General features: G+C 39.9%; 1 protein-coding gene across 10 annotated transcripts in view; it reads right to left on the reverse strand.

The window, feature by feature from the left end:
* Positions 1-754: 754 nt before the first annotated feature.
* ATG4C (autophagy related 4C cysteine peptidase) overlaps positions 755-16088 on the reverse strand; it is a 193003-nt gene continuing 177669 nt past the window's right edge. For all 10 annotated transcript variants that reach the window (XM_032296779.1, XM_032296776.1, XM_032296770.1 and 7 more), the window contains one exon: positions 755-1152. In XM_032296779.1, coding sequence (XP_032152670.1) covers positions 940-1152 — 213 coding nt within the window. In that variant the 3' untranslated portion in view covers positions 755-939. The remainder of the gene's footprint in view (positions 1153-16088) is intronic.

Raw genomic sequence — 16088 nt, forward strand, 5'->3', positions numbered from 1 at the left:
GACTTCCCTGGGATCCCACAGATAGTGTTAGAGCCAGAATTCAAAGGCAAACTCCTTCTCTTCGTTATTCTTGAGGAACCAGGGTTGGGTTACTCTTGGACCCAGAGCAAGCAGATTCTTTTCAAAGGCGTCCAGGCCCTTGGGCAAGCCTGCCAGTGGGTTAGGTAAGGTGATCCTGCCTCCTAGTGGTCAGGTCGGTGGCTCAGTTCCTCACACTGGAGGCAGGAATCCTCTCCCACCTCCCACCTTCCCAGGGGCCCTGGCAGCTGGCTATTTCAAGAAGTGGGCTTGGCCACTCTGGGACAGGGAGGCCTGGGAGCAAGTGAAAGCAGCTGGCTCCTGTTCTCAGGCCCCTCACCTCTCACCCGGGGAGTGGCAGCCACAGCCCGGGGCCCTCCACACACATCAGTCCTGTTCAGATAGAACATTAGACACATTGACTCCCTCCCCACTTGCGGGGCACCTGCTTAACTTTTTACATCTGTTGCCTTAGTTCCCACTCCCTCACCCTCTCCCAGGTGGCGATTAACTACTAAGTTCTCTTACGATCCAGCCAGCCAGAGCTTGGCATGAGAAACTGCTCAAGAATTACACTTTGGAGGGTGGGGCCAGGGACACTATATTTATCTTTATCTGAACAGTTTAATCGCTTTGAGACCTTTGCTTTAATAATAATCACACCACACATACACGTGCACACGCGCACACGCACACACACACACACACACACAGATTTTCATTAAACCTCACAATCTTTTTTCAATTCAGCATAATTTCAATTATTTATTTAAATACAACTATAAATATTCACACACACACAATAAAAGTCAATGTCACGAAGCCCCTCCTCCAGTTGCCTGTGCTCCAGATTTTGAGTGCAGACACCTGACACTGTTCTTCCAGGAGCACGTGTATGTCACACTCTGTCATGCCAATTAGCTAAACAAAAGGTTTGTCTCTTCCTCTCCTGAAAATGCACATTTCCCTGTTTTGAGCATGTGTGTTGTTAGATGATGTGAGTCTCCGCAGGAGCTCTGCAGCCCCTGGTGACTTTGAGTGGCAGCAACATTCTCCGCTGCAAGTGAGGAATCCCTGTATGGCCAGGCCACCTGCTACTGTTGCTTCCGTAATGATCTCAGCAGCACAGAAGTCCTGATTAAAAAAAATAAAAGTATTAATTCTAGTGGCTTCACAGTAAGCCATTAATTTCCATATCCCTTGCAGATCTCCAAAATTGTATCTGGCTTAAACCTAGAAAAGAAATGATCTCGTGACACTTTTTGACCTTCTATTTAAGAATATCTCCTGTCCTCTTCACTTGTAATCTCTTTTTCCCTTCTAAACGGAGCTAACTCCTACCTATGCTATGTGATTCTGCCCAGGCACTGCCTCTTCTGGGAAGCCCTTCCTCACCACCGGGGTGGGCTATGTCCCTTCCCTCCATGCCTGGTAATTGGATAGCACAGGTGTTTCTTGAGAACCAAACAATGTAATTAAGGCAGAAGTATGTACATGCATCTACAGATAAAATTCAAGAAAAATCAATAAAACTTGACTTAAGTAACTTCTGATTTTGGAAGAAACCTTGGTTCAGAGGAATGAAGATCAAAACCTTAAACCATTTAAATGTTTTATTGCACTGAATTAAGAGTTGCAGCTCCCTTTCTAAAAACTGAAATTCTTAAAGAATTCTGTCAAGAACCATATTGAAAAATGTTACTTGCCCAAGGGACCACAAATAAATACATGCTTAAATGAAACTAAAGAAATTTAATTAAGTGTATGAACAGTTATACTAAATGATTTCTCCAGGAAGCCAATGGGAAATTATACCTAACAAGTAGCAACAGAATAAGGTCTGTTGTTGAGAGGTTATTAACCTAATCACATAATCAAATTTCACCACCAACCGTAGCCATCTGATTTGCCCATGTCAAAATAAAACCATTGTTAACCCTTCTTAATGAAATCAGAATGGAGAGGAGGAGGGTGGCTGGCTTTAGAACAATGTAGTTCTTTAAAAGCAAGGCTTACAAATTTTATTTTCTTCCCCTAATACCAAAAACAATACCTTACCATTGTTGAGTAAAAATATGAAGCTATCCAGTTTTTAAAAAATGAAATTGGAAATGAAATTCATGGATGTTTCTCTTCACAAAAGTCATTGACAAAGGGGGAAATAAACAAATTGGTTTTGCTCTCAAAATTTGGTGAAGCAAATTTGTTCCAAGGCTGAGGTGTTCCTTGCCAGTTTTAAACCCAAGGTGCATTTTTATAGCCAAGAACTAAAGCCCTGAAACACAGTGATCCACAGAATAATGGAAATGCTGACACAACCTTCACTTCGGCAGCAGGAATGGTGCCACTATAATTTATGGAGAACACATTTTGGTTTTGTCAGGTTTTTAAACATAGACTGTTATAAATTTGAAGGAGGACTGTCTTGTTAAAGCTTCAAATGGCATGTGTTAGTATTGGTTATGCATCATGTCCTGTGTTTGGAATGCATTTGTATTTGGAATGGCCTTGTGATGACAGTTTATCCCAATGGGAAAAGAGGACACTGAATCCTGTTTTATTTTCAAAACAATATTCACTGACTAAAAGCATCATGGTCACCAGCCACATGACCAGACCAGCTAGAAGATCTAAGGTGTACACCCTCAGATACAGTTCCCTTTCTTCCTTTTTTCAGGGATACAGTCATTATTTGACAAAAATATCCAGTGTCATGTCCTATCCTAGGCAATGAAGATAAAATGCTTGTTGTGATGCTATCTCTGCCCTCTGGGATCTTATATTTTGTAGAAAGAAAAAAATTAACACTATATATAAATATATGCATGTGTAGATATTACATACACCGTCCAAACCACACATCCTTAACCAAAGTGGAAAGAAATCTTAAGGACAGCTCACACTGGAGGGAGGGGCCCAGCAGCAGGTAACGGGCCCCCACTCTCCAGCTTCTGTTGGAGCTATAGGGTGGGTGGGTGAGGAGTGTAAAAGGCTAATCTCAGAGGTGGTGAACATAGATTGCACACTCAGAGTTCTGAAACTGATTTCTTTAGAAGGAGTAGATAAGTGGGGAATACCAATCTGTCTCACCCTATTATGCTTTTGCCTTATTTACATCAGCTATTAGAGGTAGTAATTCTTGTACCCTGTCTCTGAAAGGAGTTAAGGAGTTGTTCATGATAATCCTCATTATCAGGATTTTTTTCTTTTTTAGACGGAGTCTTGTTCTGTTGCTCGGGCTGGAGTGCAATGGCATGATCTCTGCTCACTGCAACCTCCACCTCCCAGACTCAAACGACTTTCCTTCCTTGGCCTCCCAAGTAGCTGGGACCACAGGCGCCCTCCACCACGTTGGGCTAATTTTTGTATTTTCAGTAGAGACGGGGTTTCACCGTGTTGGCCAGGCAGGTCTCGAACTCCTGACCTCAACTGATCTGCCTGCCTCAGCCTCCCAAAGTGCTAGGATTACAAACATGAGCCACTGTGCCCAGCCTGTGAGTGTTTTTTAATAGACAGAAATTGTGATAAGCATAAGACAGCAGATTTGCCTGCCTACTCTTATCACCTTCTAAAGTTGTGACCTTGAAGCCTCAGGATTCACACTCTGTGGAATGGGCATAAGCTAAGGACAACCCCATTAGAAGTAAAGATATCACAAGAGTCTCAGGGAGGACCCATGCAGAGCAAGGTCCATGGTTCAGCCTACCAGTTAGGAGTCGAGGGACTTGACTGTGAAAAAGATGGCCCTGAATATGACGTGAACTGGGAAGCATCTTCCAGTGGGGTATCATGCCACCGTAAAAGGTGATATTTATAAAGACCATCATAATAGTTAATATCTATTGCATACTCACTAGGCTATGTGCTCTTTTATTTCATTTGAGGGTCACAGGAATCTTTTGTTAGATGCAGAAACTGAACCTCAGAGGTCAGCAATGTTGCCAAGGTGGGTAACCAGAAGTTCTGGGACGGTCTCACTTCATGCCTGATGTTTTGGGTTCATGACTGATAGGGCCCCCTTTCACTCTCCTGTGTGTTTTCATTTTGGCGATGAGTTTTATGATGACCCAGCATCACACAACTCATAAGTGGCAGAATCAGGATTTGGACTTCTACAGTCTGACTCCAAAGCCCACGCTATTACATAATAAATATGTTTTTGTGAGAAAAAAGGAGAGTGCAAAATTATATGTGTATATTATCCTAATTGTTTCTTAAGTATCTTGTGTGTAGGGAAAAAAAGCCTGGAAGAAAATGCATGAGTGATTAGGTGTAGATGGAGGGAGTAGAATAGATTTTAAACCGTTCTGTCTAATTTATGGGTTTTCTAAATTTTCTTTAATTAGAATGTATGGCTTTTATAATGAAAGTAATATTTTTTAAAGTGCAGGCATAAAAAAGTATCTCAAGTATTATTTCATGAATAAGTATTGATATTTTAGATGCTATCAAAAATTGAGTACATTGAAGCCAAAAAGAAATTAAAGAAGACAAATAGGAGGAAAAGGAGGAGAAGAAAAGGGGAAGGCCCTTGGACTAAAATTTGTAAAACCAGAGATGAAATCTATAATCACTCTAACTGGCCATGGTGTGGCTCTAAGCGTGAAGACCTTGAGTCCTCCAAAGTCCCCAGAGGGTCAAATCTAAGGAAGAACACAGTCACAGACATGTATGTCACAGTCACAAAATGTATTTTAAAGGAAATCTGGAGATTTGAATATGGACTGGATGTAAGACGATATGGAATTACTGTCACTTTTTAGGGGGTAGGATAATAGTATTATCAGCTATAAGAAAGAACCTTGTTCCTCCCAGGGGATGCATACTGAAATATCTAGGGTGACAAGTCATCAACAACTCCTCAACTCACAACCGTTCAAATGGTTCAGGGGAAAGTGTGTATGTGTGTATAAACAGAAAGAGAGCAAATGTGGCAAAACGTTGATAACTGCTTCTATTTGGAAGGTACATGGATATTCATTATAATGTACCTTGAATTTTTTGTTAGATTTGGAAATATTCAAAATAAAAAGTTGTGATAGAGTTTTTTAAGAAACCTTTGAAATGTAATATAAGAAAACAAAAAAGCATGTATTAAAATAATCATAATAAAGAATACAGGTTTTAGAGCCAGAGACACCAATGCTAGTTATGTGGCCCAAGTGTTGAATAACCTTGAGACAGCGTCATTTTCTCAGTTTCTTCATCAAAACGGTGATGATAATCAACCTCACACGCTTTTGTACAGGATCAAAATAAGGTTTTGTGTGTAAAGCCTCCATTGCAGTGCCTGTCCACAGTTGATGTGAATAAAAAATAATCTACTCAAGTGACACAAAATTGGAACTTTCGGAAGAACGTGTAAAGCTTTGAGGAATTCAAAACAAAGAAAGCTCTTTCCTTCTATTGCCATGCTTTTTGTATAAATACAACTGAGCTTGATGTTATATTACAAACGAATAATTCAGAAGTTTGGTTTAGATGGAATCAAGTGGTCTGAATCTTTATAATCCCTGACCAAATCTTCTCGACCACAACTGGTTTCTATTGGATCTATGTTTACTTGGGTTCTGGTTTGTGGTGTTTTACCTTAGCCAATCATCCCTAACTCTGACCTAGGGGTCAAGCGAAAAGCAAAGGAGCTCCAGTTCAACCCACACAGGTAGCTCCACAGGGCTTGGCAGGGTCATCAGAGCACTCCCAAATGAAGAATAAACTTGGGTTTCTTACATCAGTATACTACCTAAATAAAACAACAAGATACAAGTTGATGTGCTGGGAATGATGACTATAATAGTAATAGTGAATCTTCAGTATTTTACTCACACACATTTATTGTTTATTATGTGTGCCTATAACGTACTAAAGAAACAGAGATCAGTAAGATACTGTCCCGGCCCGTAATCTGGTGGAGAGGGGGATTGACGTGTACATCGTTTATGATAATGATACATTTGCACAGCGCTTTAGAGTTTATAGACCAGTTTCCGCACGTGGCTTCACTCGGCTAACCATAGAGAGGTAGTGTCACTGGTGGGCAGTGTCCGGGGTGTCTTCTCATTGAATTCCCTTATTTTGCCTTCACAAAGTGATACCATAACAAGCACTCTCGGGCTGAAAAATCTTCCGTTCTGGTCTCACCACAGCATCCATATTGCTGTGCCGCAACATTTATTTAGCCTAAGATCTATATCATATTCATCTTTGTATACTAATTCTCTGTAAGGCGTCCACAATATAGTAGCTACTCAATTAATTAATGCTTATTGAAGGAAGAAAAGAAGGCAGAAAGTATTTAGCAGGAAGGAAGAGAAGAAACAGAGAAGGGAGGGAGGGATGAAGGGAAAAAAGAAGAAAAATGATTCAAACTCAAGAATCTCTCAAGCCCCTATTAAGTGTATAATGTGTGCTAGTCACATGGGAAATGCAAAAGAAGCCTCAGGACACAATTCCTGTCCCCAAAAGATTTTTAATACAATAATTTAAAGACAATAAATAAAATGTACCGCTAAGAAAAAAAAAACTAAAGAAAAATGATTGCTGTTGGTTGTGAGCTTTGTGATAAATCAAAGAAAAAAATTGAAATTACAAGAAAATACATGTTAATTTATTACAAGTTCATGAGGGTGACTTCTCTTTTAACCTGTAAAACTTGCTAAATTACACTGAGGTTCAGTTGGCAAAGTTTGCACCAAATAAAAATTCCAATGAAAAATGTTGGCTGGGCGCGGTGGCTCACACCTGTAATCCCAGCACTTTGGGAGGCTGAGGCCGGTGAATCACCTGAGGTCAGGAGTTCGAGACCAATCTGGCCAACATGGTGAAACCCCACTTCAATTAAAAATACAAAAATTAGCTGGACATGGAGGTGCACACCTGTGGTCCCAGCTACTCGGAAGGCTAAGGCAGGAGAATCACTTGAACCTGGGAGGAGGAGGCTGCAGTGAGCCGAGATCACACCACTGCACTCCAGCCTGGGCAACAAAGCAAGACTCCACCTCAAAAAAAAAAAAGAAAGAAAAGAAAAACCTCAAGGAACTGAAAACCCCCTTTAAACAGGAGCTCCAACATCAGCATTACAATTTCACTTACATATTCAAGAGCCTCTTTCTTCATTACAAATAATAAACTAGCATCTCTTTCAAATATACAGGTATCGAATTATATATGCATAAATTAACAGCAACTCAAGTAAAAAAGAAAAATCTATTTAAATCTGCATTAATCTTTTATTGGCTTTTCCACTCGTCATAAACAGTTTGTAACCAGATATATATCATCATACTAAACATCATGTAAAACCTCTCACTCAATAATCCAATTGATATCCAGGTAATATATCCAGTGGCAACAGTTCTCAAATGGGCCATTTTATAACCTAGGCAAAGGTTAATCATCCTTAGCTTCCTAAGTGTGATCTTAACCGAACTCCTGCTGCTTACTAGTGACTTTTGAACAGCATCCTGTTTTATGGTTAGTTAATTATTCTTTACTAACATTAATGCCTCCTGGAACGGGGACCATCAAACAATATGCTGAAAGAGATGTCTATTATCTTTTATTGTTGTTGGACTTTTTTTTCCACACTTAAAAATTTTTGTTTAGAGCATTCTTGCTGAATAGTTAAATTTTATCTGTTCTTTACTAAGTCTTCATTTATCTTTGCCCCGCCTCCCCTTCATTCCCAAATGGATTAAAAACAAGCCTCCATAATATATAATTCCCTACAATGTAAGCAAATCTAAATTGCTTACATAGGAAATTAAAAAGGATGTAGGAATGGAAAAATAAATAAGAACCTAGAATGAACTTAGCACCCTGAATGCCCTTCAGGAACTCCTGAACATTTACTGAAGTTAAACCATAAATTTGGCTCTGAACTGTTTAACAGCAAATACAGTCAGAGAAATTCATTCATTTGTTTACTTATATGACAAATATTTCACATGGCAGTTGAAAGGCATTTTGTTGGACATTGGCTACATGGCGTGAAATAACAAAGACTCAGTGTTTCCCCTCAGAGAAGTTACCATCCAGCGTGGAAGACAAATTTTAACAGTTAGATGTAAGTTATAAATTATGAAACTTCCATAAAGGAAAAGAATAGTGTTCTAAGAGAGCAAATATTACGGAAGATGGAGATTACGCTTTAGATGGGGGAGAGTGAAATTGAACTTGAAACCTCTAAGTTGCCTCCTAATTTCCATTTCCTCCTTCTTTCTTAATAATAGAATTCCAGTTTTTAAAGAAGCATGTTACTGCCTCAATAAAACATTACATTTTCCAGCTTCCCTTACAGTGGGAGATGACCACGTGACTAAGTTCTGGACAGTAAAATGTAAGTGGAAACTGCTTAAAGACAGCAGCTTTGGTTGGTAGAAGCATCCCTTTGTGGTTCCCACTTCCTCCTACTGATGGCTCCAAAGTCCTTTGGACCTTGACGGGATCTTGAAAGGCACGTCCGAGGGTAGCAGAGAAGAAAGACAAACCCAGATGATGTTCTGAAGACACCACAGGGACCCCAGACTCCCGCCTGACATAAAAGAGATACCTATGTCTGTCTTGTTTAAGCCACAGTTATTTGAGAATCACTGATGTATGTAGCTGAACATAAATCCCAGTGATTCTACAGTGAAGACATCATCAGACAAAGGTTGAGAAAAGATTCCAGTCAGTGGCCATCATGTTGGAAGGACCACGGCTTTTACTGCAGAAACTGAAAGATGGGTATAAATGAAGAAATGAGTGAAGGCAGACGACACAGGGTGAGCTAGAGGATACAAGAGGGCAGACCACTCCGGTTCTGGGTTAGAGTTTATTCTAAATGCTACAAGAAGCAATTGGTTAAGTCAGTGGTTTCCAAGCCTTTTTGCTGGCCACCCAATCCTTTCTTCAAATGAAATCTTATGCAGAAAACAAAAAAAGCAGAACTGCTCCGGTGGAAGCCGGAATCCAAGTCCTCAGAGCCCATTCTCACCTCCCTCTTTGCTCTCATTCCCAAGCCCACAGTAGCTTTTTAGGCAGTCTGAAAGACCCCCTCAAGGCTCTTGGGAACACAGGCTCAAAACTACAGAATTATCTTGTTCACAGCATCTGTAAGTTAAACAGGCACTCAAGAGAAGCACAAGTCTTTCTAGTACTGAGACCAGAGAGAAATTTCTCCTGTAGATCTTCACGGAGAGAAGTTTGTAATGGCCTTTGTTCTAGGCCATTACTAAGGCTTCATGCCAAGGCATAATTCAGAGAAAGCAATGTTAAGGATGGGGGACAGGAAAGCAGGGGCTGGAACTGTGTAAAACATTGCAGCCCAGATCCTTCACCTTCACTTGGCTTAATCCAGGATAGCCTCAGTCAAGCACTGAGTTGCTCATTCTCTCTCCCCATGAATCTCCCTCCATTAAGCTCAGTCTCAGCTGTGGTCAGGACAGCTGCCTGGGAGCCCCCTCTGGTGCTGTCAACAGGGGCTTCTCACAGGGGCGGGCACCTCCCCCTCCAAAGATTTCCATCGCACACTTGTTTGGCCTGCAAATAAATTGGCAACGCAGCTGAATTTAATCTTTTGATTCCCCCTTGAGAACCAAGCCATTCTCACGTAGACAAAAAGATTTTGTCTCACTAAACCTGTTTATTGACCAAAACTGTCGCCTCTGCTCTGACCGCTGACCTTATCTGAATATTCAAATCTATTACAGATCGCAAGTTCAAATGATTTTGGTGCCCTCTGGAAGCCCTGTTTTCATAGTGAGCTGATTACGAATGACAATATTACAAAGGCTTTAATTGAGATTCTACAAACAATTTGCACCTTGGATTTACAAACGTAATATATTCAGAAGTGTGAACGCTGCTGACATTATTATTTTTTTCAGGAAAAGTTAGCCATGCATTTGTAAATGCTGCCACTTCCCTAGCCAACACATTTCTGCCCTCTCCACAATCTTAATAATCCCTAACCCTAGTCTGCAAACAGTTTTGCAAAGCAGAAAACATCTTTTGCATTCTGATGCAAACCACGAGTGCCCATTCCCCACTGCCTGGGGAGAAAAATTGGAAGCCCCACTCCTGTAACGGAAGTAAATGTGTCAGGAACATCGGTTCTAATACTTGCATTAGCACTGCCTTAGGCAAGCCACTTAATTCCTCTTTATCGTACTCTTCTCGGTAATCAAGGGAGGATAAAATAATTCTACACCCAACTCACAAAATTGACGTTTAGAGAGAAGAGAATTAATTAATTGATGTTAAAGGTTTAAAAAGTCAAAAGGCCCACTTGCAAATGTAAGCTGTTTTTATTAAAGAGACATGTTTTTTAAACAATGAAGATACATCTGAGTAAAATGTGAATAGTATTAAGACCTAACATTTACTGAGTACTGTATTACATGTGCCAAGCCCTATGTAAGTGCCTTAAATTCACTATCGCACTGAATCTGCAGAAAATCCCGGTGAGGTGAGTGCTGTTCTTAAGCCCATTTTACAGAGAAGGAAAATGAGGTTTGGATAAATACACAGCTTGTCTAAGGTCATGGAGCAGGAAACTAAAACTCATTATCACTATACTCTATAGAATTTACAGTGTAGATATTTGCAGATTTTATTGGATTTTTCAGCCCCACCTATAAAAACGTCCTGAAGTGAGTGGTATGAACAGCTATTTGCCATGTATCTCCTAAAAGGGGTTCGATGCCTTGGCTGATTGGTCCTGAGCTGAAATGGCCTTGGTTTTCCCATTTGCTCAGAAAGAAAGCGCTTGCCTATCTTAAAGAATTTTGAAGTCCTTGTCTAAGAAGCAACACATCAGAAGGAACCTGTTCATTTCATCACCTTTTTCTAATCTTTGGCAACAAATATAACCTGAAAATCGATGTAATGATGAGTTAAAAGAACATGATTAAAGGGAGCCTCTAACCTCTTGTATTAATCCAACTTGTGGTGGAAAACAGAGTATCTTTTTTCCACATGTACCGAAAGAAACTTGTTCTTCCAACCAGTAGAAGGAAGTTTTTCCCTGGTCTTCTCTGCTCGAATAAAACGAAGTAAAATCGTTCCAAATCAGCAGATAAAGTACAAGCCTTCTGAAAGAAATGGCCTGTCCGAACGCTAGTATTTCAGAATTCCAAAGTTGAAAACTCACTGTGGGTAATTTATAGCCTAAATTTACTGAATTCCCTTCCAAGATAGCCTATTTGATCAAAGTTAACTGGTGAAAATTATGAAGGCTCTTAATTGAGCTCTCCTATGGTGGGCTTTCAAAACAGCAGTGCAAGCACCGCAGAAAATAACAAAATGAATAAACTACACTTTTCTCTAGTTCCATTTTCAAATACGACGCCTGGAATGAAGAGTTTAGATCTCCAGGTGGTGATCTTCATGCATAGTATAGTGTTTGTCCTGAATTTCATTGCTTTGAAAAAAAAGGCATGAAAAGTCTTGATTTAGTTGGCATTTAATGTGATTTTTATATAACTTCTGTGATATAATCAGTCGCAATGGGAATCAGCGGGGAAACTTAAAGAGCAGTAAAACCTTCAGCTATTGTTCTTTCTGTGCTCTGATTGGCTTGCTGGGTATACAAAGCTGAAAAATCTCAGTTCACATACACCTACTCTATTTGTAGACACCCATAATGATTGAGTGCAGTCCAGCACCATCCCCTTTCCCAGCCAGCCAGCCAGTCAGAAGGCAGGGAAGACAATAGGTATGTTGGAACAGCAACAAAGAATGTGTTGCTGTAAATCATGTTCCATTTCTGCATAGCTGGGAATAGTAATGCACAAGCCATAGGCGAGTATATTAATGTCTCTTGCCATCCATAAATGAAAAATCATGCACAACAACACACTCTGGATTGTTATTGCAAGATAGCTTTTTTAGTATTAGATTCTTTGCTTTACTTTTCTAAAAAAGCAAAATGCGTGTTTTACTATTATTTAAAAGCATTTTTTCCCTTTCATTTGAGTCCATAGCATTTCTTTCCAGCAGATAAACACATTGTCTTTCCTGCACACTGACTAGCGATGTTGGAACTCAGAGGTATTAAATTTCTGCAGCTTAATGATATCAGAAAGAAGCTATCGTATAAATGACCAGGGACTTCCCTACACCTAGTCAATTTGAATTTAGAAAATTATTAGAACTGCATGGAAACATAAAATGAAATACACTAGCAACACATTACATTTACATGTTTTAAATATGCTTAACCATGCATTTAATTTATATTTAATGAAATAGTTATTATATGCAACCAAAACATCAGTGTTATTAAAAACAAATTTATAGAGGATTAACAGCTGTGTTACATGTCTATACCTATCTATGCCAAAGTCTTTCATTCTCAATAGTGTGTTTTGATCATTAACTTCTATTTATTAAATGTACAATAATTGAGTAATTCTACTGAGTGAGATTGATTAGGGTACTCCTGAGGGTTTGGATAAATACCAATTGAAAATTTAAACTGTTTGAAAGCGGCTCTGGAATCTATGCCATATCAATTCTTTGAATATTTATTCCATGTTTTAAGATTCATAATCGGTCAGTATGAGGCTAATAGAACCAAAATGTGAATTCTAAGTTCTGTATCTAAGGATATCCATTTATCATTATTATTGATGATCAGAAAAGACAACAACATTCAGCAAAAGTTAAAATATTTTTTCATTGCGTTTTCTTTCTCTTTCTCTCCATTTTTCTGTAGGAAGAGTGATTTGAAAAGGCTACAGTGGAGAAAAAAAAGCAATGAAGAACAAATTGCTGTACATGAAGTTTCGTTTTTGAATAGCTAGGGAGATTAATTCACTTGACTGCAACTGGTTCATTACTACCCCCAGCTACCCAAAAATGAAATATCACGTATGGTTCCGTCTTTGCCCCACAGGTCATAATACTATAGTGATCACAGCAGGGCCGGGCTCGATTACGGAAAATGAGACCCCAGCCAATGCTCTCAAACACCCCCTGCCTGCCAAGGAGCTATCCGGGTGCTGTAATTGTGTTTACCTATTACCATGCTTTTATTTCATTACTTTGGACTTGCGGGATGCTGTAAAAGGAGACAGAGTTTTGGAAGGTTCTGGAAGATCTTACTAATGAATGCTGTGTTTAGGGAGACTTTCCTCCTGCATTCTTGGAACAAATCATGTATGCCTTCCTTCCTTCACCCAAATTCCATGGCATATTCTTAAACTCCTCACCAATAGAAGAGACACAGAAAGCAAATAAGGAAATGAATAGCCTTCTACCTGCAGCTGGAAGCACTGTCCCTCCAAAAGCCACCTGCCTTTGTTGCTTCATCTGCCTTGGGGTGGATGAAGAATAAATCTACAGGTCAGGAATTTTTGCCTCATTTCACTCCATCTGGTGTCTCAGAAGCTTCTTTTTAGGACACTGCAGTCATCCTACCCCCAGCTCATCACCTTTAAACATAATCTTGACCATTAATTGAATACTTAATATTTGCCAGGCACTGGCACTATCTCATTTAATGAGTATAGCAAACTGTAAGGTAGATAGTGACAAGACCTAACACTGACTGAACAACTTTTAGGTACTGGGCACAGTTCAGAGAGTTTTTGTCCTCTGAATTCACATATTCCTACCAACTGTATGAATTTGATACTATTATCAACCCTGTTTCAAAGATGAGGAAACTAAACCCCAGAAGTGTTCGATGGATTTCCCTACATCACAAAGTTATTCTGTGGAAGATCCAGGTTTTGGACCCAGGCAATTTGGCTCCAGAAACTATATGAGGAGTTGCCATTCCTGTTTAAAAAATGAGGAACACAGATTCAGAAAGGTTGGAAAAGCTGCCCAAAGTCACACAGTGGCTTTGTTAGTCTTAAAGCTGAAATTCAATCCCAGGTATGCCTGATTCCAAATACAGAGCACTTAACCCACCAAGCACGCACATTATACTCCTCCCTTCCTCCATTTATAGGGATAGTATCCATTTGAATTAGTCTCTTTGTACATCTATTGCCCCAAGGACTAGGATTATGTCTTATTGTCTATCTCCAGCAACCTGAAAGTAATAGGTGTCTGATTCTTAGTAGATGCTCAGTAAACATGTATGAAACTGACATAATCAAGGCCTTTCATGACCTCCCTCTGCTACAGGCAGGGTTGTTTTTTATATACATATTCTCACTGGCTTGGCTTCATTGCTTTGTGATAACACATTCTACACTAAACTGTTAAGTACATATAAATATAGCATAGTCTCATCCAGTAGATTGGGAGATAGCTTAGGGCAGAAAAAGTGTCATTCATCTCAATATCTTTACTACTAGCACTGAACCTGGCATATGGCAGGCATTCGTGATAGAGACTGTACGCTACTGCTCTGAAACCCCTCTTGTCTTCTTCCTGGACACTACTGTACTTCTCAGCCTTCCTTGCATTTAGGTGCAGCCATCTGACTGAGTTGTAGCCAGTGGGTTGTGAGGTGAGACATGGGCTATTTCTGAGCCAAAGTCATGAAGAAATGGGTACATACTCCCATGCCCTTTTCCTTTCTACCAACAGGATCCAAGTAACAACAATGCCCTAGAGGATAGTGAAGCCACAAGAGGGAAGGGGATCTGAATCCCTGAATGAGTACATGGAAGAGAGCTGCCTGCCAACCAGGAATACTAGGACCTATTACATGAACCAGAAGTAGATTTCTATTCTGCTTGATCATTATATATTTTACATCTATTTGTTACTGTAGCTAGTAGTATCCCAACCAATACACCGTTTATCAGGATGAATGATTAATACTAATCCTCAATATCAGCATACTGTTTTTAGTTGGAAGAGAAGACAATCCTATCTGCTAAGAGTAAAGTATGTAGTTTTTTTGTAACCTGGTATTTCATGAGAACAACATCATTATTACACCAGGGTCTTTGGGTACCTACCTAAGCTAATGTACAACAGGAATCAACTTTACTTTCCCTTTGAGAAAATGTAGTTTTCAAACAATTGGGTGATTTGTCCAATGTAGTACAACAGATTGGTGGGAGAACCTAATCCAGGCCTCCGGCTTCCCAAGTTGTATCAGTAAGAAAATAAATAGCTGATTGCTAAGTGTCGTAGTTTTTTTTTTTCTTTAAGTTTTTTTTTTTTTTTAACTTCAGTCATTTTCACTTTGGTGTTAATTTTTATATTTTTCTGTTGTGAACACAGACTCAGGTCAAAGCTCAATTTACTGACTACTATTCTTTTGTTCACTTTTTAGAACATTTTGGCATGGAAGGAAATGTGCAAATGTTACATCTTGAGAAATGGTGCTTTTCCAGACGGCAGCTAAAGTTAGACTATGTTGTTCATATGTGATGCTGTACATTTATTTTATGTTTAAAATAATTTTACATTTTATTGCAAAACAAATGTGCACTTGTTATAGAAACTTTAGAAAATAAAAATGAGGCCGGGCGCGGTGGCTCAAGCCTGTAATCCCAGCACTTTGGGAGGCCGAGGCGGGTGGATCACGAGGTCAAGAGATCGAGACCATCCTGGTCAACATCGTGAAACCCCGTCTCTACTAAAAATACAAAAATTCAGCTGGGCATGGTGGCGCGTGCCTGTAATCCCAGCTACTCAGGAGGCTGAGGCAGGAGAATTGCCTGAACCCAGGAGGCGGAGGTTGTGGTGAGCCGAGATCGTGCCATTGCACTCCAGCCTGGGTAACAAGAGTGAAACTCTGTCTCAAAAAAAAAAGAAAATAAAAATGAAGGCCAGCGTGGTGGTGGCTCATGCCTGTAATTCCAGCACTTTGGGAGCCAAGGCAGGCAGATCACCTGAGGTGAGGAGTTCGAGACCAGCCTGGCCAACATATTGAAACCCTGTCTCTACTAAAAATACAAAAATTAGCTGGGCATGGTGGTGGGTGCCTGTAATCCCAGCTACTCGGGAGACTGAGGCAGGAGAATCGCTTGATCCCAGGAGGCGGAGGTTGCAGTGAACCAAGATTGTGCCATTGCACTCCAGCCTGGGTTACAAGAGGGAGAATCTGCTGAAAGAAAGAAAGAAAGAAAGAAAGAAAGAAAGAAAGAAAGAAAGAAAGAAAGAAAGAAAGAAAG

This window comes from Sapajus apella, unplaced genomic scaffold, assembly GCF_009761245.1.
Source record: "Sapajus apella isolate SASKATOON/1434 unplaced genomic scaffold, GSC_monkey_1.0 scaffold36, whole genome shotgun sequence".
Classification (NCBI taxonomy): Eukaryota; Metazoa; Chordata; class Mammalia; order Primates; family Cebidae; genus Sapajus; species Sapajus apella.